This window comes from Cucurbita maxima, unplaced genomic scaffold (genome assembly GCF_002738345.1).
Source record: "Cucurbita maxima cultivar Rimu unplaced genomic scaffold, Cmax_1.0 Cma_Scf00006, whole genome shotgun sequence".
In the NCBI taxonomy this organism is placed as follows: Eukaryota; Viridiplantae; Streptophyta; class Magnoliopsida; order Cucurbitales; family Cucurbitaceae; genus Cucurbita; species Cucurbita maxima.
Window position 1 is genome coordinate 3010160 of NW_019272022.1, and position 22960 is coordinate 3033119.

Genomic DNA, 22960 nt, shown 5'->3' on the forward strand with positions numbered 1-22960 from the left:
ATGTGGAGACATTCTATACCATAAATTTGTATAATATTAAATTAAGAAATATTTAATATATATATATATATATATATTTTATAAATTCATTAATTGAAAATATTAATATTTCATTTTATGCTTTAAAAAAAACATACTCAGTTAAAATTATTTTTTAATTTTTAAAAATTAAAATAACAATATATAGAGGTTAAGATTTGAAAGAAAATATATTTTTGACTAATTAAATTATTTTCAAGTAATTAACAATAATAAATTAATACTTGTTTTAAAAATAAGACAAGGAGATATTCCACTGTAAAAATATATATATATATATTTAAAATAATATCTTAATTTTTAAACAAGGCCCATTTCATTCAGCCCAATTATGGTACGGGTTTGGCCCAATTGGAGTTATTTTATAAAATAAATAAATAAATAAGTTGTTATTTTAGTTACAGGGGCTATTTTCGTCATTATGGTTAAATTAGATATTGTGCGTCTTATTTCATCACCACTTCGAAAGCTTTCTTCGATTTCTGTTTGCTCCCAGTCCCAACTCCTTCGCCTTCCACCCCCTTCTCCTTAGGAATGCGAACATCCTTTAGTTTTTGAGCATCCATCCGTCTTACAATTTCACCGATCTTCAAAGTCGATCTGTTATCTCTGGCCGATGAACTGGATGATTCTACGTTACTTGTAAACGAATCGAGGTGTTCCCTTGGAGGTGCGATGTCTGCTTCAATTGATCGGATCAGTTTCGTGAGTCTACTCGACTTGGTTCCTTGTTTCTCTTTCTCTTCATCGTTCCATATAGCCGTGATGAAGGCCTGGTCGATTTCGGGGAAGTTGCTGTAGTGTATGTCGTCTGTGGATTTGGTGGAACTCGATTTCGAGGATCGAGACATTGCTATTGAAAATAGGGCTTCGACGATGGAATGGTGAAGAGGTGAGTGTAGGAGGAACAACGATGATGTCAAGGCAAGTTCGATTCTATTACTTTGTTTTTGGATTATGAAATATGAATCGCCAATAAATAGATTAGACTCGGATCCTTTTGTCTCTCTCGAAATTAATGAGAATCAATAGATAGACATGTTTAAGCATTGAAATTGATTCTTGAAACAAATTTCGACACCGAATGCTTGCAAATGATAACTCCTCACTCCGATGTTAATTCTCGTCTTCATTACTCGTTTGTGCATGTTTTTCGGATCTATTAGTCATATCTATTGGCCTGATAAGAGTATCAATAGAACGGAATTTCCCAGTCGCAAGTTGATTTCGTTAGTTGTTTAAAAGACGTGCTTCTGTCTCATAATTACAATTTATTCTACTGAGATGCAGCCTGCAGATGATATGTTCACGAGAAGAAGCTTCAGAATTCAACGCAGGTGCAGGAACACATCAGAAATTGAATTTGAATGTTGAAACTGAGGCCACCAAAAAAAGTAGCCATTGAAATTTCCAGAGCAGACTTCTGATTTGTAAGTATCACTTGTTTATATGTTTGGATACAATCTCTTTTAAAAAAAACCATATATGTGATTTGCATGATTACATTCAGGGATTAAATTTTCATTTCATAAGTTCGAAATAGATATTAAAAAAAAAAAAAAATTCAACCAAAAAAATATCAACACAATACCGACCAAATACTAATTAAAAATGTAAAGATAGTAAAAGGCTTATTTTGTTAATTTTTTTTACTAGAAATGTTCATATTTCCATCCACATTAATTCTGGGCGATAACACTTCATTTCGATTTTTTTTCTAGAGTTAAGATTGATTCGAACTACTAATTTGGAATTTGACAATTTTATAAGAAATAACACCATAGTTCAAAACATTTTATTATTTCTTAATGGAATGTTAATTTTTTTTTTTTTCTGGGTGAAATTTTGAATGAGCATGTCCCGATTCACGTCATTCTGATTCAATTCAATGCCATTCATTTATAATCTAATTTATAGGTAAAATTTATAAATCTTAAAAGGATCATATAAATAGTTATCTTCAATTTAGAAAGTTTAATTTTTGTTTTTCAAACCTTTGATACGCTCAAAATTCTCTTAGTTAATTTATACATTGGATCTAGTGTTACAGCCACCACATTAGTGTCGGAGGAGAAATTGATTAGCGCATTAGGCCAATGAAAAATTAGAGCAAATTGATTAGCACATTTGGCGAACCTAATGTTATGCTAATGTACGAACTTGATGCTGAGATTGAGTGGCACCTATTGGCTAAGGTCGATTAGACTATTTTAGCTGCAATACAACTTAAACTAAAAGAACCACATGATGAAGTAAACAAGATGAAAGTTGACAAGATCCTCAACCTACGTGAGGAGCTCGAGGCTGACCAAACTATTTTAGCCGTAAGACAACTTGAACTAGAAGAATCACATGATAGACTAATTAAGAAGGTTGATCAACTCCTCGCTTCACGTTACAGTTCTAGTAAATATTGGAACTAAACTAGGAGTTGAAAAAAATGTAGACTTGTTCATCTAGTCACACAGACATATCACAAATAGATCCCAACATTATGGTGCATCGATAAGTCAGCGTTTAACTAAGTACACAATAAAATTATAGTCAACCAGATGGATGATTTAGTTAATGTTGATTTCATTAGAAATAAAACCTCTCATGAACTCAGTAGCGGAAGCAAATTTTAAAGCAAAGCTAACCTTGATCAAGGCTGAGGCAGATCAAAGATATAAAAGAAATTTATTTCTAAATGATTTAATGAATTTTATATTTTAATTCAAGGAACGTTATGTATAATAGATTATTGTTCTATTTAAAAAATGTGTAAATTTAATAAACATAAAATTAAAAGACACAAACATGAATATCAGTTAATTTATCATAAATTTGGAAGAAACGATATGGGATTCCGGTCTGGTAGGAGAAATACATTCTGATTCTGCCGCCCTACTCGGCTGAGAGTCGAATTGAGGCGCAAGTAAAACCGCACTGCCGACTGATCGATCGAGCTTTTGATATGTACTTTCTTCGCCCACATCGTTCTCTGGCAATCAATCTCACTCGTTGCCGACATTTCTCTTCTCCGATTGCTTCGCCTCCACCGCCGTCCAGTTCGACAAAAGTTCCCTGGCTCTACAAACACGACTCTCCCGAAGAAAACCATCCAATCAATGCCCAAACCACGGCTACCCTTCAGCTCCTGTCGTGGGGCAGAGGTTCCTCCGGCCAGCTCGGCGGTGGCACTGAGGAAATCCGTCTATATCCTTCCCCTGTGGCTAATTTAATTGTTCCCGATCTCCATACAATCGCTTTATCCCCGGGGCAGCTTCCGTCACGCTCCAGCGAGAATGGAGATTCTGGGGATGAGGGTTTGTTCGAGGTCGGTATTTCTTGTGGGTTGTTTCATTCTTCTTTGCTTGTTAATGGGAATTGCTGGATTTGGGGTAAGGGCGACGGCGGCCGTCTCGGTTTCGGCCATGAATACCCTGTCTTTATTCCCACCTTGAATCCTCGCTTAGAGGGTGTTCGTTGCATTGCTCTTGGGGGTCTGCATTCCGTTGCGCTCAACTCGCTTGGGCAGGTTTTAACTTGGTTAGTATCGCAACCTGATACATATTTTCAATTTTACTAACGCTTTTAAGTTGGCTACTCAATTTTCTATTGAATCCCTTTGTTTCTTGTGTGTAAGGATGACTCTGTTTCATGATTATTCTTAGCTCTTAATAAGATGATTTCGAAGTGTACAAGTTAACCTGAGAAATGCTTTATCATAATTTCAGGGGATGGTTGGCTGTGATTTTGAAATGTTTGTTGTATTCAAAACCCCACTTTAAATCAATTTTTATGAAAAGAAAAATCGCCTTTAAAAGTATAAAATTAATTACAAAGTTGATTTTGATCATTTTAAATCACTCTCAAACATGTTTTAACTCCAATGCATGCCCCTTCAGTTCATATACTACTTAGAAATCATGTTCCTTAACTTTCCGTTTCATGATTATGATTCTGTTCTTAAACTGCCAAACTTGATCTTCGGTCATTAAAAAATGAAGCTACCAGGGGTTACGGTGGCTTTGGTGCGCTTGGACATTCTGTTTATCACAGTGAACTGTCCCCTAGATTGGTAGAAGGCTCATGGAGGAGTAGAATAACACACATTTCAACTAGCGGTGCCCATACTGCAGCTATCACGGAATCAGGTTGTTTATCCCTTCATTATTGATGCTACCTTAGACAGAAAAATGAATATTTGCTGGGGAAGTTAGGTTTAACAATGGCTAAAAGGTTCCTTCATTGTGTGGGATTATATTTCTCTCATAAAAAAACCAGGAGAAGTGTAAGCTTCCGAACCGATAGGTTTGGAGGGCATTTTTAGTAATGTAAACATAATCAAGAACTAGGTATGTTATGCTCAAAGAATAAATAATTGTTGCAATCTGGTATAGCTCCGTACTGCTGATGTTACTTAGAGACACAAAATGATGAACCTCTGTTATTATTTATGTTCAAAGAAAAAGGTATAAGCCCAAGTTCGAGAGCTTTCTATTCTCTCCCGTAAAATATCCCAAAAAGGATGAAAGATGCCTCACTCCCCTCTCACTAATGTATTTAACCATGTTTAAGCATAAGTCCCTCTCATATTCCTCTAACAAACTACTTAACTAAGTGGGATACGCCGAACAAAACCCGTCTCCCTTACTCACAGATCAAGCCTCACCAGCCTTCCTTCTTTTCCTACCATACACTTCCACAACAATTGGTCTGTCTCAAAAGTAAGCTATGAGAATCCCTTCCTGATAATTTTAGTTTTATTAAGTGCCCTATGCTCAATTTTTGGATGCACCAAATTCAAATAGTCTAGATGGTTCTCATGAAATACTAATATTGCTGTTCCTGTTGGTTGCGTACAATATTTTCTCATAAAAAGATAATAGTATTAATTAAATGATCTTTGATCTTTATTTTCACACTTGTATCATCTATTCTTTCCCAGAAATCGGTAAGAATTTGCAGGTTTCCATATTAAAGTTGTTTCATCTTTTGTGTTCACCGATATAGGCGAACTATATACTTGGGGCCGAGATGAAGGTGATGGTAGATTGGGTCTTGGTCCAGGTCGAGGCCCAAATGAGGGAGGAGGACTGAGCATTCCTTCTAGAGTGAGAGCATTGTCTGCACCTGTGGCTGCTGTGTCTTGTGGTGGTTTCTTCACCATGGCTCTGGGAGTGGATGGGAAGCTTTGGAATTGGGGAGGTAAGAGTTTCAGTTTAATGTATACCAACATAAGGGCATTAAGACAAATTTCCTCTGGTTACAAATGGAAACTGAATTGAGACTACGATACTCGTTTAGAAATTAAAATAACAGTCTAGAAATGATGATGCTTAATCATGATGTTTTTCCAAAATCAAAGTATCAGGAAATAAATTATTGGTGCTACTTCAATTGAGGTCTTAAAAAGTTCATAAAATTATAGTATTGCTGTAGAATGCTTTCAAATTGTGCTTGTAAAATAAGAAGCCACTATGCTGTACAAACATTTTTAAGGCTGCAATTACAGAATGATGGAAAGGTCTTTCACAGGCCAAATGCCAGAAAAAACATTGAAGATATGCAACTGAATGCGTTAAATTGATAGGTCTTTGTCTTTGGGTAATGACACCTTGCATGATCAATGAATGACTTTCTATATATAAAAAAAAAAAACACCTATAAAAAAAGTGAATGACTATATTGTGGTGTCAGATTTTTACTGCAAAAGAACTTTTGCCTGGCCTATTTGTGATAAAGTGTAACGCCCCAGATCCACTGCTAGCAGATATTGTCCTCTTTGGGCTTTCCCTTTCGGGCTTCCCCTCAAGGCTTTAAAACGCGTCTGCTAGGGAAGGTTTCCACACCCTTATAAATAGTGGTTTGTTCTCTCCTCCCCAACCAATGTGGGACATCACATAAAGTGTTCGGTTAGTTCAGTGGAATTAATGAGAGCTATAAAATGATCAGACCTGGCTTCTTTTTATGGCAGTGACTTTGATATTAGAACTTACATCTATGTGCAAGATTTTACAACGTGGAAAAACTGAGCTAGTTAGTTCCTTTTACTTTGTTATGTTCCACAGTTAGAATTTTTAAATTTTGTTGCATCTTCCATGCTGCTAGGCCTTAGGCCATGAGGTTGCAGGTTTAGCCATTATAAATAAAGATTTTGAGCTTAGTTATCCCCTAGGAAAAAAAAAATCAACTTTGCAAACCGATATTATTAACATCGCATGCTTCGCTGTTGGTAACTTATGCAGCAAGCACCAACTTTGAGCTTGGTAGAGGCAATAAGAATGGTGGTTGGGAACCAAAACCTATTCCTAGTCTTGAAGACACACCCATCATTCAAATAGCTTGTGGTGGATACCACTCACTTGGATTAACGGGTAACTTGACTATAGAAGCAGCCACATCTCACTTACTGGTTTTGCTCTTCGAGTTTATTGTATCCACATCTTGTGTTTATCAAGGTTTCTTGCTATTCTAACCCAGGTGATGGGAAAGTACTTTCCTGGGGTTATGGTGGACATGGTCAGTTGGGGCATTCTTCAATACAAAATGAAAAAGTACCGAGAGTCATTGATGCTCTAGCTGATCAGCGAGTGATGTATATTGCCTGTGGTGGTTCCTCTTCAGCAGCTATAACAGGTAGCCATTGGTTATCTACTTCTATTATACATATAGAATTTAATATCACATTGTTTTGGTGCTTTCATACACGTTGACTTCGTTTTCTTCTGCCAGTTAGGCAGGAAGTTGAAGTCATTTTCACAGTTTAGTTAGTTTATTTGTTTATTTATTATTATGATTATATTACATATTTAGCATTTGGAATGACCATAAACTTCTTTGGGAAAATACTTGCTTTTGCATTACGCTCTTACTTCGACATACTGTTCTGATCATTTCATTAGACACGTCTTTGAAAGACACTGATAAAGTCACTTCTGGATTGTGAAAGCTGAGGGCAAATTGTACATGTGGGGAAATTCCAAAGACTCTCAATTGGGTGTTCCTGGGCTGCCAGAGGCACAACCATGTCCTGTTGAGGTCAAATTTCTAATGGAAGATGATGGGTTGGGTCCCTACCATGTTTTATCAGTTGCAGTTGGTGCATCTCATGCAATGTGCTTGGTCTTAAGGTAAGACTTCCCCTAGGTGGTTCTGCTACCAAAACATTGGGCGTTCTAATAAAAGTTCTTCATCCTCCTTTTCTTTATCACGCAGGAAAAACAGGATGTAAAATTCGTGGTGGTCCCGAGAAAAATCAAATATAGAAACATTTGGCTGATATTCTTAGAACTTACGAGCAGGGGACTTGGGATATGAACTGCAAGAACCGCTGCCGCTCAGCATCTTTCAAATTGAGCGGCCACTTTTGATAAAACAATCACCTCACCTGTGTTCCCATTCGACTAGATAATCTGTTTACTCTCACAGAACATTCAAAAGCATCATAGAATGACCATCTTTAGTTTTAGTCTTTCATTATCTTTTGCTTTTTCTAGGAAAGATATATAAAGTAGCCATTTGTTACCTCAAACGCTTAGAATGTTCCTTTGATTTCTCTCATGATAATTGAGCTTTCTCTTTATATCTTTGTTCAACACGAGAGTTATCCTCAATAAAAAGCATAAATCCTGAAGTACCGTCCCACCAACCCAAAAGTAGGAAGTACTTATTTCTCGTTGAATAATGTGCATTCTACATTATTGGCATTATTGAATGTTTGACACTTGAAGTTAAACATAATACATATTTATTCATGGAGTGTTAATAGAACGTGTCAATGATGTTTTCTCATAACTCTACTGTTTCATTATTTGGTCAAGATTGCACTGATGCGTTTTGTAGGCTTTCCAACATGCACCATGGCTATCTGCAAACCAAGGGCACCACGGGGTGGGGGGGGAGCTTGAAGTAGACAGGTCAGTGTGGTCCTCTCGATTATTTATTCAGCAACCAAAAGGGGCTAAAAAAAGTGAACATGTTTCGTAGATTCAAAGATGTAAGATTGGGGGGATCAGAAGCACAAACACAGAGGGAGAAAGATGAACAAGATTGTGCTTAAAGAAACAACTTTTAAGAATGGCGTGTCAGGGAGTGCGCGCCCAAGGTCACGGCCAAGGCCAAGGCAAGGCCTTGTCTGTGTTGTGAGAGCCATGCGTGTAAAGGTAAGTGGGATGGTCACTGGTTTAAGCTTATGGATCTGCATGTTCTGCTTTTTCTTTAGACTGTCATTATTGTGTGTTTCAAATATTACTTGAAATTCTAAGTTGTAGTGTCTATTCTCTTTCTATTCCTTGTGTCCCTACCATGCATGACTGTTATCCTTTTTCTTGTGGGGTAGTGTTAGTGATTTATGGGATTATCACTCTTTCCTCAATAATGTTGCTTGGATTCTTGATTTCCCTCCCAAGAAATTATTGAATGATGCAGCACAATTATTTAGATTGCCAAGGAGGAGGCGTATTTGGCTAACCATGTCAACTTGTCTCGCTTTTTTTTCTATGGGTCGAGCTGCTTCATTTAGGAAAGGAGCCAGATCAGGGGTTGTACGCTTCGTCCCCGGGTTTTATTTCTTGAACATGTGCTTGTGAGGAATTGCAAGTGGGTATAACTATAACCAATCAAAGATCAAAGATTTTCCTTCAAAAACTGTAAATTCGGTAAACATCGTCATTTAATCTAATTGCTCTTGAACTTGTCTCTGAATCTATGTACCTTATCGTCTCGGAGAAGGCCACTAGTCATGGTGGCTTATTCTTACCTTATTAGTTCATTTAACTTTTCATCATGCGAGCCTATTAGTGTGTCGTTACTTGAGTTATAGTTTCATGTTAATCCTTAAATTTTAAAATATCACTTTTACGATTTTAAAGATGAACTCTTTGTTCGATTATAGAAATATTAACTCTAGAGGTGGACTCGGGGGTTGGGTGCGTGACAAACTTCCCCTTCTTTTATTGCATTGTCTTATTTCCTCTCTTTCCTCAAATCTCCATTTATTAATCTCACCCCTTCTTCCACTTATCTCTTTATTCATTACTCTTCTCCCTCATTTGCTTCAACATATATTATTCAAATCTAAATATTCTTAATTATAACTTCAATTAGTTACCCATATTTTAATTCATCCTCCCTTTTACAATTAGACATTGAACTTAGTTTTGAAAGTACCAATTTTTATTTCAAACATTAATGATATCTTTTATGGTTCGTAGCTTATTATTTAAGTTTGAAATTTTGTGTACATCTCTAAATTTTTAAGAGTTTCTAGATCCCTTATTTTAAATGTTTTGGATATTTTTTTTAACATTATTTTCTAAAAAAAATTGAAAATATTAAAAACTTGAACAATAATGCATATATCTCTTAATAATAGTTAGTTGAAAGTGAACTTAGAAATGGTACATACTCTAATGGTTCTAATGGTTACGGGATATAATATTTAACATTTCGAAGACGACTTCCATTCTCTAATAATATGGTATTCACTCCATATTGCAAAACAATTACATAAACTCCCAATTGTGGGGAAAAAAAAACACTAGATAAGAGATTCACACCCAATAAAAACGGGAATTTTTTTTTTTCTATAATCTATTAATAATTTTAGCTACTTTCATGGACTTTTTAGCAGTGGACACTGCCACGGCGGCCGGGACAGCGGTGCGCCGACGCTGGCCGGGCAGGACTGTACGCCCACCGGCGGCTCCATGCAATTATAGGACAAACAAAGCGCCGCCGTATCGGGCAAATCGGCACCGGCTTCCAGTGGAAACCCGGATATGAAATTGTGCTGTAAATACAGAGTGGTGGTGCTGCCGCTTCTCACACTCTTCACGTACTCCACCGGTATGGATCCGATGAGGCGGTTGTTGTTCAAGAACAGCGTCTCGACGCCGGCGAAAATCGCTGACATCTCTCCAGACAGATTGTTGTGGCTCAAATCCACGACGGATCCAACCCCATACATCACCGGGCTTGTGTGGTCGGGCAGCGGTGGGACCTTGCCGGAGAAAGAATTCCGTTGGAGGAGCAGAGAGGAGAGGGAAGGGCGTGAGAAGAGAGAGAAAGGGATGGGCCCACTGAATCGGTTCACGCTCAAGTCGAGATACACTAACTCCGATAGAGAATCAAGCTCGTCGCGAAGAGGGCCCCACAGAGAGTTCTCTGAAAGCGACAGATACCGGAGAGACGACGGCAGCGACCGCGGAAGAGTACCGTTTAATCGGTTGGATTTCAAATCGAGATGAAGGAGAGGAGACGAAATGTCGGCGGGAATTTCACCAAAGAATTGGTTCGACGAGAGGATCAGAATTTTCAGGTCAGGAAGCTTAGTGAGCGTCGGGGGAATGATTCCGGCGAGCTGGTTATGACTGAGGTCGAGAGTGTGGAGACGAAAGAGAGCGGAAAGGGTGTCCGGAATTGTGCCGGTGAGGCGGTTGTTCGTTAAGGAAAGAACTCGAAGATTCCGGAGATAGCCCAGTTGGGGCGGAATCGGACCGGTAACAATGCCAGGGAAGAGGATGAGCTGGGTAAGCTCGGAGAGGTCGGAAATGGCAGCCGGGAGAGACCCAGCAAGGCCAGGCGAATCAGAGCCACCAGTGCCAAGAGAGAGAATTGTGACACGGCCGAGATCACAGACGACGCCGGAGAAGGAGGAGCAGGGATCCAGGGAGGAGAAGTCCCAAGTGGAGAAAAACCCGGGACCGGAAGGGCTCCGGCGGAGGGGAAGATCAGTGAGGGTGTTTTTAATGACTCTTAGAGCTTGAAGATCGGCGGCGCTGATGTTCCCCTGCAACTGAAGGGACAGAGGAGGGAGAGAGAGAATAAGGAAAAGGATGAGAGAGAGAGAGAAGGGAGTTTCAGCCATTGGAGCAGAGCTAAGCAAGGATTTGGGAATGGAGGAAATGTTTGGAAGAGATCGTAAAAATGTGATCTTTAATCCAAAAAAGGAAAAAAAAGAGAAGTTCATATGAAGTTAGGTCCACTGTTATGATGAGACTGTCAAATACACAATCACTCAAAGAGTTGTATGCTTGGCGGAAAGCTTTGTATATTTATATACTTTCTCTCCTCTTGATCCGTTACACGCTAGGTTCGGAGTACCCGCCTTAATAATTTCCATACAACAAGAGAGGACTCGATGTTAATATTTTCCCAAAATTTATACAAAGACAAACCGACACTATTTTCTTTAGAATATCTAACAATTAACTTGAAAGATTCGAGACATAATATCCTAAAAAACAGATCATATCGTTCATATTTGAGATGATTATACGAACAAAAAAGATATATTTTATGGAGAGAAATTATTTACCGACCTTTCTTGTTCAAGAATGCCTTTCCTTCAACCACCTTATATTTATATCAATAAATAATATGTCCCTCCTAAGAGCTTCTCGTTGATCCCATCTGCAAAATGAGAAAAGGAAACAGTGGAAATACATTCATTGCAGACACAAAACAGTGCTGGACCTAACTTAACCAACAATCCATCAATATATTCATCACTCCAAATACAAAAAGTGGTTTCTAATGTTCATTAATACTGAAAGAGAGAGCAATTAATTAAAGAAATGAGAGATCTTTGTCACTGAGTGGGATCAGCAATACAAAAGGAAGAGCTGTTGAGGGAAGCTGCTATTTGCAAACATGTTAATCAGAACAAAGTTGTCAGACAAGTCTATAAACATAAGACATTCGCAATACAAAAGACGAGAGAAAAATGTAGGAGACCTAAAGCTTGATAGCACAGTGCCATACACTAAACCACATGGCTGCAGCATGGGTATATATCATTTACAATTACATATGGTGTCAGTGCTGTTTTCTTTTCTACCTTTTTAATCTAAATTTAGTTATCCTTTCATATGGTACCTATGATATAGACCATCAAATAGTGAGTGCCACCAACGTTTTCTAAGGATTAGAGTCCGAAAATTAACAACTAACTAGAATGCAAACACGCACAGTACGATGTGGTTGAGACAGTTCATGTATTTGCTAAGAATACGATCGACATCTCACCTCAAGTCATTATCGTAAACTTTACAAAGGTCATTGAACTTTTAAGATTGTGTCTATTTAGTCCTTCAACCCTATCGACTATTTTTAAAAATTGACAAATTTACTGAAGAAGAATTAAAAGTTTAGCATTTTACTAAACTTAGAATTCAATGTCCTTATCTAATAGATAATTAATCTTTTAAAATTTTGAATATGTCAATGACCTGTTCAAACACAAAATCAAAAGTTTAGAGACCTATTAAGCATTTTAAAAGTACTACGACTTAGCTCAAAGATCTGTTCAATATTTTTTAAAGTTAATAGACCGGATAAATACGAACTTAAATGTTTTGAGACTAAATTTGTAATTCAAGTTCTACGAGCCATTTGGTATTAGATCCAAAATAAACAAATTTAATTCATGGAGGCAAGGGGGCATGTTATAATATACGCCAATAAGATTGCTCTATTAGATTTAGAAACATGTGATGAAGAGCAGCACTATTTTTTTTCAAACCTGAGATTAGAGTGTATGGATGAATTGTGTCGGTAGTTGTAGAGCCAACATCCGCCATGATGATTTTGATATGGTAAAGTCCAAATGACTTTTGCAGAGGTTCAATAATCGTACGTTATGCTCTGAAACGCAAATGGGCAGACATCCATGTGGAGAACTTTGGAGGCTTTTGCTATCTGAAACTAAAACAATGAAATGATGTCAATGAAAATCTCAGTTATTTAATGATAGAACAGAGCAGAAATCAGCAATTCCACAAAGACATGTTTTTCTTTTGCTTCAGTTTCAAATTTCAATCACATCATGCATTGAAAATGAGAAGGAAATATTCCAAATTCCTTGAATTGCCATTCTCAACTCCACAGATGGGGCAGTGAGCCTGAAAGAATTTACCCTTCAGGATGCAATGAAGATCAAAGGAAATGGCTGCTTGCACCCAAAACTGCATTTAAAACCAGAATTCACAAAGGAGTTTGATGTGTGGGTTATAGATAGTGAAGTAGATTCACATTTGATATGTGGATCCCTTCATCCCAAAAATGAATAACATCTAGCTGCCTAAAAACTTATGAGATGTTGATTGTCGGAGGCAGGTGCCCCAAGAGGCTTTCAATCCCCGACCAGTTGGTCGATGGATTTGAAGGACCTTTACTCCATGGATGTCAAACCAACATCATGTTTAAGGTTTTGAATGAAATCGTGTGAATCAAATTACAAATACATCCAAACCCATCAGTTTATAATGAGCTTCTACCACCAAGTTTTAGCCATGAACAGAGCAGCTCATAATATCGCAACAAGCCCATCTTGCATTGTACAAAAAACCAAAAGCATCCCAATGGAGAGAACTTTGCTATCTTTTAACGTAAATTAGTGTAGAAAAGAGTCAACAGCAAGTTTGAATGGCAAATACCCTACCAACTGAGATTTTGAGAATGAAAAGGAAACTATAGCGAAAGACGAGAATTACCTGAGGTCTTGGTGCATGCTATGGCTTTCTCGTGCACGCTTTCGACGCACCCACGATAACTTCTGCACAATTTATTTTTCCCTTCTCTCTTCTTCTAACGTTCTCATTTTCCAGGTCAAGAAGTAACTGCTTCTCTCTCACAAATTTGCAAGGGAAAAGGAGGCTCATACCATGGAACGAAGGGCCTTTGCCCTTCCCTACCTTGAGAGAGAGAGGAGAGAGAATGCAGTAACCACAGCTAAAGGTATGCAATTTAATTGATAGTACATGACAGGCAAGGATAATAAAAATACCAGATAAGTTCAAGTTTCGGTGTTCGTCAAACAAAAAGATAAAAATAATTGCAATGTAATAACTTGACTTGATAGTTGCACATAGTAAGGATAATTACCAGCGTTTCTAACACGAGTAAATATAAACTTTATAGAGTGCACATTAATAAAACCAACAATCTAACGACATATCCAAACACCAGTGTTCACTTCAGGTCATATGATGAAGATGAAATGCGTTAGACCAAGTGACAAGTAATCCAGCATCTTTAGGAAGCCTCAGCAGCCGGTTGAGTCAAACCAGACTTCACCAACAACTTGCTTAGGGACTCGGGCGAGCGAACTTGATACTTGACATTTCCAGAGGGTGAAAGGACAACCTCAGCTAATTCAAGCTTATCTGAAGTCAGACTTGTGCTGTCCATGGTTTTGCTGAGCACCTTAAGTGCAAGCTGGATGGCTTCTTCCCTGGTGATATCATCCTTGTAATCCTGTTTGAGCATCGACTGTGCTGCCTGGTTGTTTGCACCGATTGCAGCAGCCTTCCAACCGCTATAGTTTCCACTTGGGTCACTCATGTATAATTGAAAGCCATAATTTTTATCCCATCCAGCAAACAGAAAAGAAACGCCAAAGGGCCGTAGACCACCAAACTGAGTGTAGCCTTGCTTTGTATCACAGAGAGATTGAACCAGTTGCTCAACGGGCATTGGCTCTTGGTAAGCATAAGTGTATCGCTGGGCTTGAACTCTTGCTGTGTTGATTAATATGTTTGCATCAGACATTATTCCAGCCACAGCACATGCAACATGATCATCAATTTTGTACATCTTCTCCGTGGAAGTTGAGGTCTGCAGGAGTTTGGAAGTGACCTTCTTCTCACCAATCAAGACAACTCCATCTTTAGACAATATCCCAATTGCAGAGCCTGCATTTCCTATTGCCTCCATTGCATATTCAACCTGGTAAAGACGACCTTCTGGAGAGAAGATTGTTGTTCGGCTATCATATCGCCTAGACATGTTTTTGATATCCTGTTATGAAGAGGGCGAAAAAAACCAGTAGGACAGTAAGAATGGATAATCTAGCAGGGCAGAATGATCCCACTCAAAGTGGCATGGATGCAGTGATGGGAGACAAACATGACAACATACTAATGACACCTCTTTCATAAAAATATAACAAAGACAAAGGGGCCAAGTATATTTATATATATAATATGTATGTATGTATTTTAAATCCAATTGTATATTTTTGTACGTTTCAACACTTCCAACGTAATGAATTGCATGATTTCTGAGGATCTAGAAATGCATTGCTATATTGGCATTAAAAAGTATCTCCCCTCTCACACCCACACCCAAATAACTTCAGTCTCTCTCTCTCTCTCTCTCTCTCTCTCTCACACACACACACACACACACACATACACATCCAAACAACTTTAGTCTGCTTCCTCCATCCCCCATGAGTTGCTGCTCCCCCATAGCGCAGTTTATCTCCCCTTTCTATATTACAGAATAATTTTTCTACTCTATCAATGATGATAGAGAGTACACTTTTGTTACAAACCGGAAGGGTACAAAACAGACTACAGGGCATAAAAATCCAAAGGAAACAAAACAAAAACTACAAGTTGCATGAATACATTTGTTCATGTGCATTATAGAGACACATGAATGAATGGTCCAGCTTGACAAGTCCATATTCAGAGTCAAGACCAAAAAAAGAACTATATTCTCTCACGATACATAGCTTTCCAGACCATCTTCACTGACATCGACGCAGAGAACAAATTGACTCCTGTTGAAATTTTCAAAAGAATACTCAATAGTTGTATTGGATTTTCCTGACTTCCAACCTCTAGTGTCAAAACAGTCCGAGTCTAAAATGCCAGAGCTTTTCAATGAAAGTTAGAGACAGAAACTACATTTGCATTTATTTTGTCAACTAATCGAGTTGAGGAATTAGAAAAGCGTTATTCAACCATCTAAACGGTATCTCAGACCTACTACTCGCACTAACCAATTGAAAAAAGCAGCCTTGCAAATCAATCATAAACGGAAAAGCTAGATACTCCAAGGAATTCCACTAAAATATTCTTTGCATTGATCGTTCTCCAACCAAGGGGTCACTTGGATATTACTCAACAAGGATAGTATACCAAATGGATAAATCTTCAAAAGGAAAACTCCATAATCATTTCCTATCTAACACCGCATTCCTTCCCCACATTAGGACCACCACCTGTAAGAGTTGAATCACTATCTCCCTAGACACCAAAGTACTCCATAATGGGAGAATCCAGAAAGTGGCTCCCAGTACTTGATAGGCCAATCAGGGGAGAGAGCTGGTTAATCTTTCCAATGACTAATTAGCATTCTGAAACAGTTACAGTTCGCCTAATTCATAAAACCATAAAATAAAATAATGAAATGGATCGCAGAATCCCATCCCACGTCTCTTAAACCTTGAATGTATTTTCAAAATTCCACTGCTATGTTCAACTCATAACGAACACTTATCATATTCCACTTTTTCACTCTCCCCCTACCCATACTATGCCCAAAGCAGGTGAACGCAGCCCAACTTCAAAAGACAACAGTTTCCAGTATTTCCTACCAAATTTACTCCTCTATTTGGCAATTTGATAACTACACAACCCTCGAAGATCCATTTTTCGTAAAGCGAACTGCCAAATGTCTGCCTATTCCAAATTTAAACGATCAATAGAGAAAAAGTAGAACATCACCTGGAAACGAAGTTCAGGAACAGCAACAAGTTGAAGAAAACACTAGCCAGCCAGGCCGCTCGCTCGCTCAGATCGCTGATGTTGTTACAGAGCAGAGCAGATTTGTACTTCAGCAAGTTCAGCGACAAAGCTACCGGCTTCTTCCTCAAGAAAACTTCGCCTTTCGAGTGGGCCTGTTATGGCCCATGAAAGTTGGGCTTCTGGTTAAAATCAGGCCCGGCCCAATATAACATTATAAATATTTTCAGAAAATCATTTTCAGTATTTCTACGATTATAATGGTCACTAAAAGGAAGTGTTCAAACTTAGCAAATCCACATATTCAAAAAATTTTATTAAATTAAAAATTTTTATTTCTTTATTTTTATTTGAGTTCGAAATTAAATTAAGATACTTTGATGTAACAGTTCAAGCTTACCGCTAGTAGATATTGTTTTCTTTGCACTTTTTCTTCTACGTTTCCCTTCAAACTTTTAAAACGCGTATGGACTTTCCCTTTTACGCGTCTTTCATAGTTACATGGCAGAACCGATACTAATCCAAATACTTACTTTGAGATCTCACATCGATTGAAAAGAAGAACAAAACATTTTTTTGCAAGAATGTGGAAACTTGTGCCTAGCACACATGTTTTTAAACCATGAGGTTGACGACAATAAGTGGACTTGGACTATTACAGTAAAAACATTAATTAATATAATTAACACTTCATCTTAATCTAATCAACTAAAATTATTTAAAAAAACATACCCATTATGTATGGAATAAATCCTTAAAAAATTATTAGAAACAAAATATAAAATTTAAATTCATATTAAAAACATTTATAAAATTTACGAGACAAAATTAAAAATTATTTATTTATTTATTTATTTATTTATTTGGTAATTTATAAGTAATTAATGTTTTTTTAATTTTATTATTATTATGCAGTTTGAGGTATTAATATTTATTTACCGAAAATAAAAGGACAAGCAATGAGCATATTAAAAATATTATTAAAATGTTTAATGAAAAACAGTCACTTTTTGTGGCACAGAACATAGATTTGATATTTTTACTACACGACAATAAACAAACACAAAATTAAAATTAAAATTAAAATTTCACACCAAACCAAACATTAATTAAAAAAAAAAAAAGAAAAAGAAAAAAAAGTAGGCTTGTCTTGTCTGCTTCTACTGCTGTCACTTGCCAATTTCGAATATTATTATTATCTTTTTCCGTCCGCCCGTGACTCCTGAAAATAATAAATAAATAAATATTAATAAATCTGTTAAAAATATATTAAAATATTTTCACCACTCAATTAATTGGACCCATTTCCATGACCTTCCATGACCTATTGTCATTGGTTCCACGTCTCCACGTACCCAATATTTAATAATTATTTACCATTTTTTTTGTATCGATGAGTATAAGCTCTAATGACTTTATTTTTTTTATTGATTTAAAATAAATAAAAATTTTATAAATTAAATTGATTCGTTAATTTCTTTAAAAAATTAAAATAAATAAGTGGAACAATTGAGACTTACTAGTAAGGGGAGCATTGGAAATCAGAGGGAGCGTGTTTGCCACAGTCGATGAGTACTTGAAGGGCAATGGGGATGATGAGGTTGATATTCAGAAGCTTAGCTTTAATGGTGGTGCAAAGGCACACCGCCGCGTCCAAATCCACGAGCCCTTCAAGAACCGGGCAGCAAGTTTGTTTGGTTTGGTCGCCAATTCCGATATGGATCAGCCCACCCAATAAGTCCACACACGCACCCAGCTTCAGCGTGTCAATGGGGCATGTCCCTTGCTTTGGTGGCGGTGGTGGGCACGGTGTGTCCGGTGACGGCACTACTGGAGCTGGCTTCACTGGTGGTGGTGGGCTAGGCACTGGCACGTACCTTGGTGGCGGTGGTGGTTTGGGTACTGGTGGCTGGACGTATGGGGGAGGAGGCTTGGATACTGGAGGCTGGACGTAGGGTGGAGGAGGCTTGGATACCGGCGGCTTTGGGACATAGGGAGGAGGAGGGGGTTTGACGGTGGGGGGTTTGTAGGGAGGGGGGGATTTGGGGGGTTTGTAGGGCGGGGATTTGGGGGGTTTCGGGGGGAAATGCGGCGGTTTGTACTTGGGGGCGGGAGGGTGGTGGGAAGGGGGCTTGCCGCAGTCGCATGCGAGGGTGGAGAGAAGGGCGGAGAGGTTGAGGAGGAGGAAGAGGGAGAGGGAAAGGGAGAGGTTTCCCATGTCTTTTGTGAGTAAGGGAAGGAAGTGATGTGATTGTGAAGCACTCGGGGGAAGGGTTTAGGGTTTTTATAGGCGAAGAAATGTGTGTTTGGATAGGAGGTCTAGATATTGTCTGTTATGTATTACTGTCAGCCTCATTATTTTAAAACACTTTTACTAGGGAGAGGTTCTACTCACAATCCACCTCTCTTAGGATACAAACGTCTTTACTGGCACACCCTAGTGTTTAGCTTTGATATCATTCGTAACAGTTCAAACTCACTGCTAGCAGATATTGTCTGTTTTATCTGTTACGTATTGTCGTCATCATTTATTATAGAGAGATTTCCACATATAAAGAATGTTTTGTTCCTCTCTCCAACTGATGTGGAGTCTACAAGTTATCATACCGTTTTATTGGTTATGATATATTTTTTGATAAATTACTTTAATATTATGTGTGTGGTACTTACCATCGCTCTCGAGTATGCCACCCAACTAGAATTTGGGTCAATAGTAATTTTTAATTTTTAAAGTTTTCTTAATCGATATATCTTCCGCGTCGCTTTTATTAGACGTAGTCTAAGTTTATTCATATCATTTTTATTTTTTTTAAGGTCGTTACAATAATAAATTATATTAATATATATTATCAACTAATAATCATTTTTTTTAATTACATGAGTATATATAAAAATTATGAGAAAAAATAAAAGCCGTAGTTGACTTGGAGAGCCGATGGAATCACGGAAATAAGGAGAATAAGCGCAAAAATCGCGTATAAATCGGCCATAAGTAACATGGAAATATATATACGTGTGTATATATATATATATATGTATGTATGTATCTGTGTATAAACTCATCATTTCCAATAATTTAAATTTAATATATATAATTATACAGATAAATGAATATATTATATTATAGAGTGACAAAAAATTGAGGATGAATTTTACGTCGGATTTTAAAAATATTTAAGATCTATGTGTGTTTTATTGACCAATAAGAAGAATCGAAACTATGAGTCACAGTCATTTGGGACCGAGTCATTCGTGCCAAAAAGCTATCACATGATAGATTGATAGACACGGTCGTAGAAAATGGTTTAATTGTGATCTACCACGAATTGAAACGAGTGGATGAAATTTGTTCTTACGGATCAACGAAATTAGATACATTAATGTTTAATTTGATTTATATAAAGTTTTGAGATAAAATAATGACGGAATATGATAGTGGAGACTATAATGAAAAGGATTACGTTATTAATGTGGCTTTTTGAGTCCGTGACTTCGATTTTATTAATGATTCTTTCATTAATTGGTTAGAGAACAGTGAAAGAGATTTGATTGACCTAATTTGATTTCACACTCCCGAGTCAAAAAATTCTTTTTTTTTTCTCTTTTTTTCACACTCGGTTTAATGCAAATTCTAAATAAAATTTCAATAATTACGTAAAAAAAGTCGATAAACTATGATTAATGGTGTTGATGGGTTAGAATGGGTCGGGATAAGATATTTTATAGATCCAAACGTAGCTGTTTTCAACACAATCAGCTCTTATTAAATAATGAACTCAACTCGTTCGGACCATAAATATTTGGATTGGGTTGGTTCCAATTGTTCAAATTATTTAGATAAATTTGATTTCTTTGATAAAATATATTTAAAAATTTAAAAATTAATTTTTAAAGGTAATAATAAATTTGAATTAAGGGCTCAATTTATATAAATTTTTAATATTATTATTAAAAAAATATAATATTTAAAAATAGAAATAGACAGCATCCAGCCATGCATTTTCCTTACAATAGTGAATCCGTGATGTCGGCCATTCTCACTCATGACTTTTCTCTCTCTCTATCTGTGCCCCATGTTACGCCTTTATAATTATTAAGTAAGAAATTAAATTATATTTTATGAATAACATTATTTTTAAATATATATATATATAATTAATTGGTTGATATTTTTTCACTTCACATATTTAAAAAATCAATCAATATCGACGTGTGTAATGGTCTAAGTCCACCGCTGACAAATATTGTCCTCTACTGTGTAATGATCTAAGTCCACCGCTAACAAATATTGTCTTTACGTGTGTAATGGTCTAAGCCCACCACTAGCAAATATTGACATTTTTTTACTTTCTCTAAAAGTTTTTAAAATTCGTCTTCTAGGGAGTGGTTTCTAACATCTTTATAAAGGGTGTTTCGTTCTCCTCCTCAATCGAGATGGAGTCTCACAATGTATGTATATGTATCGATGTACACAAACACACACACACACATATATATATATATATATTTATTTATTTATTGTAATTTTTTCTTTATACGTCTAGCGGTATAAATTATCAATTATATCGTAACAGTCTTTTAAAATAATTCTTCTTTTCTCGAGATCTGGAGTTCAAAACCGAGCTCCTATATTCAAAGGACGAAAAAAATAATTTAGCCTAAAATTTGTAGGTATATATATTTATTTATGTTGATTGGATTTGTTAATTATAAATGAATTTACTAATTAATTCCACTAAAATTAACAAGGCAACTTGTAGATGGGTGAAAATAAAAATAAATAAATAAATAAAAATAAAAAAAGCCATAATTCCACGTGGTTATTATGAATAAAATTAGAAAAAAAATGGAAAAAAATCCAAAAGTAGAGTAAGGTTGTGATTGCTTTAAAATATGGCAATAAAAGTGGGCCCACAAAAGAGGAATAATTAAAGCAAAAATAAATTCCAAATGAAAAAAAAAACAAAAATAGAAATTAATAGTAATAATAATAATAATAAAATTAATTAATTGATTGAATTTAAATTCAGAAATTTCAACTTGTTTATTGGATTTATTCATTTTTGTCAAATTTGGGGATTTTTTTTAATAAATATAATTTTTTTATTACTATTATTTTGTCTTAATTGAAGAGGAAATTTCATCCATCCAAAAAAAATCAACACAAAAATTATGATTTTTTTTTTTAAAATAATAATAATTGTGAATTTGTGATGATATTTTTTAAAAAACTAAATGTTTTAAAATTTTAAAAATTATAAAAAAAATTTAAACGTTGGTATAAATAGTAATTATCAATGTGTTTTAAATATTTCTTAATCATAATTTTATATCGATGTGATCCCGGTTCATTCATATATCATTTTTTTATTTGGATATCAACGTCTATATCATTTTTTTTTTCATATATCATTTGTTCGAGTAATTTAATTATAAAAATGGAATGTTTAAAAAAATATATATATGAAAGTTGTAAAAGTTTGAAAATTGAAAGAAAATTGATAAAGAATTTGGTAGGCATGATAGATCGAGAGAATGCCAAACCATAAATTGATTTGATTACTTTGATTTTGACTTGAACTCATCACAAGATCTTTTCATTCTAGATTTGATTTTCTCCATTATTCTCGAACGATGAGATATCGTTATAAGCTACACGATTTTTAAAACGTATTTGTTAGTGAGAAGTTTCCACATCCTGGTAAGGAATGATTTTGTAATGTTATTTATAAGGGTGTGGAAACCTCCACTAGGAGACGCGTTTTAAAGCTTTGAGGAGAAACTCAAAGAGAACAATATTGCTAGCGGTGGATCTGAGTCGTTACAAATTCATTTCCCTCTCCAGTTCATGTGAGATCTCACATTGAAAGTCTAAAGTGTCACAATTGCACTTTGTTGAAACTCACAATCTCCCTCTTAAGTAAGTTAGCCAATTAAAATCTGGGTCGTCGTTGGCACGGATGACGTATGCTCAAACCTTTCGGCTCCGTTCCTAAAATAGAAATTAATTAATTTTAAAAAACAAATGCTATAGGCTATAGCATAAAAGGGTATCAATTTGGCATTCTTTTTTAGTACTAAAAACTATTTTGAGTTTGATTTGGAAGAAATGGATGCATTTGGCTTAGAGTGTGGACAAAGCAAGAGAAATAATTTAATTTTTTTTTTTAAATTAGGTTGGCTTAATTAAGTGATAAAATTCTTTACTACAAATATTTTATTGAAAAGTAGACATTGTTTGGAACTTAGCTCGTTGAATTAGTTGTCTTGTAATGAAACAAAGAAAGATAAATAGTTCATTGGTAGAATTATCTTCTAAAATCAAAACGATCTAAAATTGAGGTATAGTTTTTAAATAAGAATTAAACGATAAAAATATGAAATATAACTTTGTTTCT

At 36.1% G+C, this 22960-nt stretch overlaps 4 protein-coding genes across 6 annotated transcripts; 1 reads left to right on the forward strand and 3 right to left on the reverse strand.

The window, feature by feature from the left end:
* The first annotated feature begins 2829 nt into the window (after window positions 1-2829).
* On the forward strand, window positions 2830-7821 carry LOC111480405 (ultraviolet-B receptor UVR8). 2 transcript variants are annotated; one of them, XM_023125418.1, is made up of 8 exons: window positions 2830-2930; window positions 2965-3570; window positions 4039-4178; window positions 5038-5232; window positions 6273-6401; window positions 6508-6663; window positions 6977-7157; window positions 7243-7821. In XM_023125418.1, the coding sequence occupies exons 2-8, from the start codon at window positions 2996-2998 to the stop codon at window positions 7256-7258; spliced, it is 1392 nt and encodes a 463-aa protein (XP_022981186.1). In that variant the 5' UTR covers window positions 2830-2930; window positions 2965-2995; the 3' UTR covers window positions 7259-7821. The 2 variants fall into 2 exon arrangements, with proteins under 2 accessions (XP_022981186.1, XP_022981187.1); XM_023125419.1 differs by having other exon boundaries at window positions 2847-3570.
* Window positions 7822-9438: 1617 nt separating this feature from the next.
* On the reverse strand, window positions 9439-13716 carry LOC111480406 (LRR receptor-like serine/threonine-protein kinase GSO1). 2 transcript variants are annotated; one of them, XM_023125421.1, is made up of 4 exons: window positions 13521-13716; window positions 12551-12726; window positions 11090-11439; window positions 9439-11059 (listed from the first exon to the last, which is right to left on the reverse strand). In XM_023125421.1, the coding sequence occupies exon 4, from the start codon at window positions 10994-10996 to the stop codon at window positions 9641-9643; it is 1356 nt and encodes a 451-aa protein (XP_022981189.1). In that variant the 5' UTR covers window positions 10997-11059; window positions 11090-11439; window positions 12551-12726; window positions 13521-13716; the 3' UTR covers window positions 9439-9640. The 2 variants fall into 2 exon arrangements, with proteins under 2 accessions (XP_022981189.1, XP_022981188.1); XM_023125420.1 differs by having other exon boundaries at window positions 12551-12732.
* Window positions 13717-13838: 122 nt separating this feature from the next.
* Window positions 13839-16686, reverse strand: LOC111480407 (proteasome subunit alpha type-4). Its single transcript, XM_023125422.1, has 2 exons — window positions 16545-16686; window positions 13839-14826 (listed from the first exon to the last, which is right to left on the reverse strand). The coding sequence occupies exon 2, from the start codon at window positions 14812-14814 to the stop codon at window positions 14062-14064; it is 753 nt and encodes a 250-aa protein (XP_022981190.1). The 5' UTR covers window positions 14815-14826; window positions 16545-16686; the 3' UTR covers window positions 13839-14061.
* Window positions 16687-17530: 844 nt separating this feature from the next.
* On the reverse strand, window positions 17531-18828 carry LOC111480408 (36.4 kDa proline-rich protein-like). The gene is made up of 2 exons (XM_023125423.1): window positions 18083-18828; window positions 17531-17784 (listed from the first exon to the last, which is right to left on the reverse strand). Coding segments are annotated over exons 1-2 (699 nt in total). The 5' UTR covers window positions 18781-18828; the 3' UTR covers window positions 17531-17783.
* Window positions 18829-22960: the final 4132 nt, after the last annotated feature.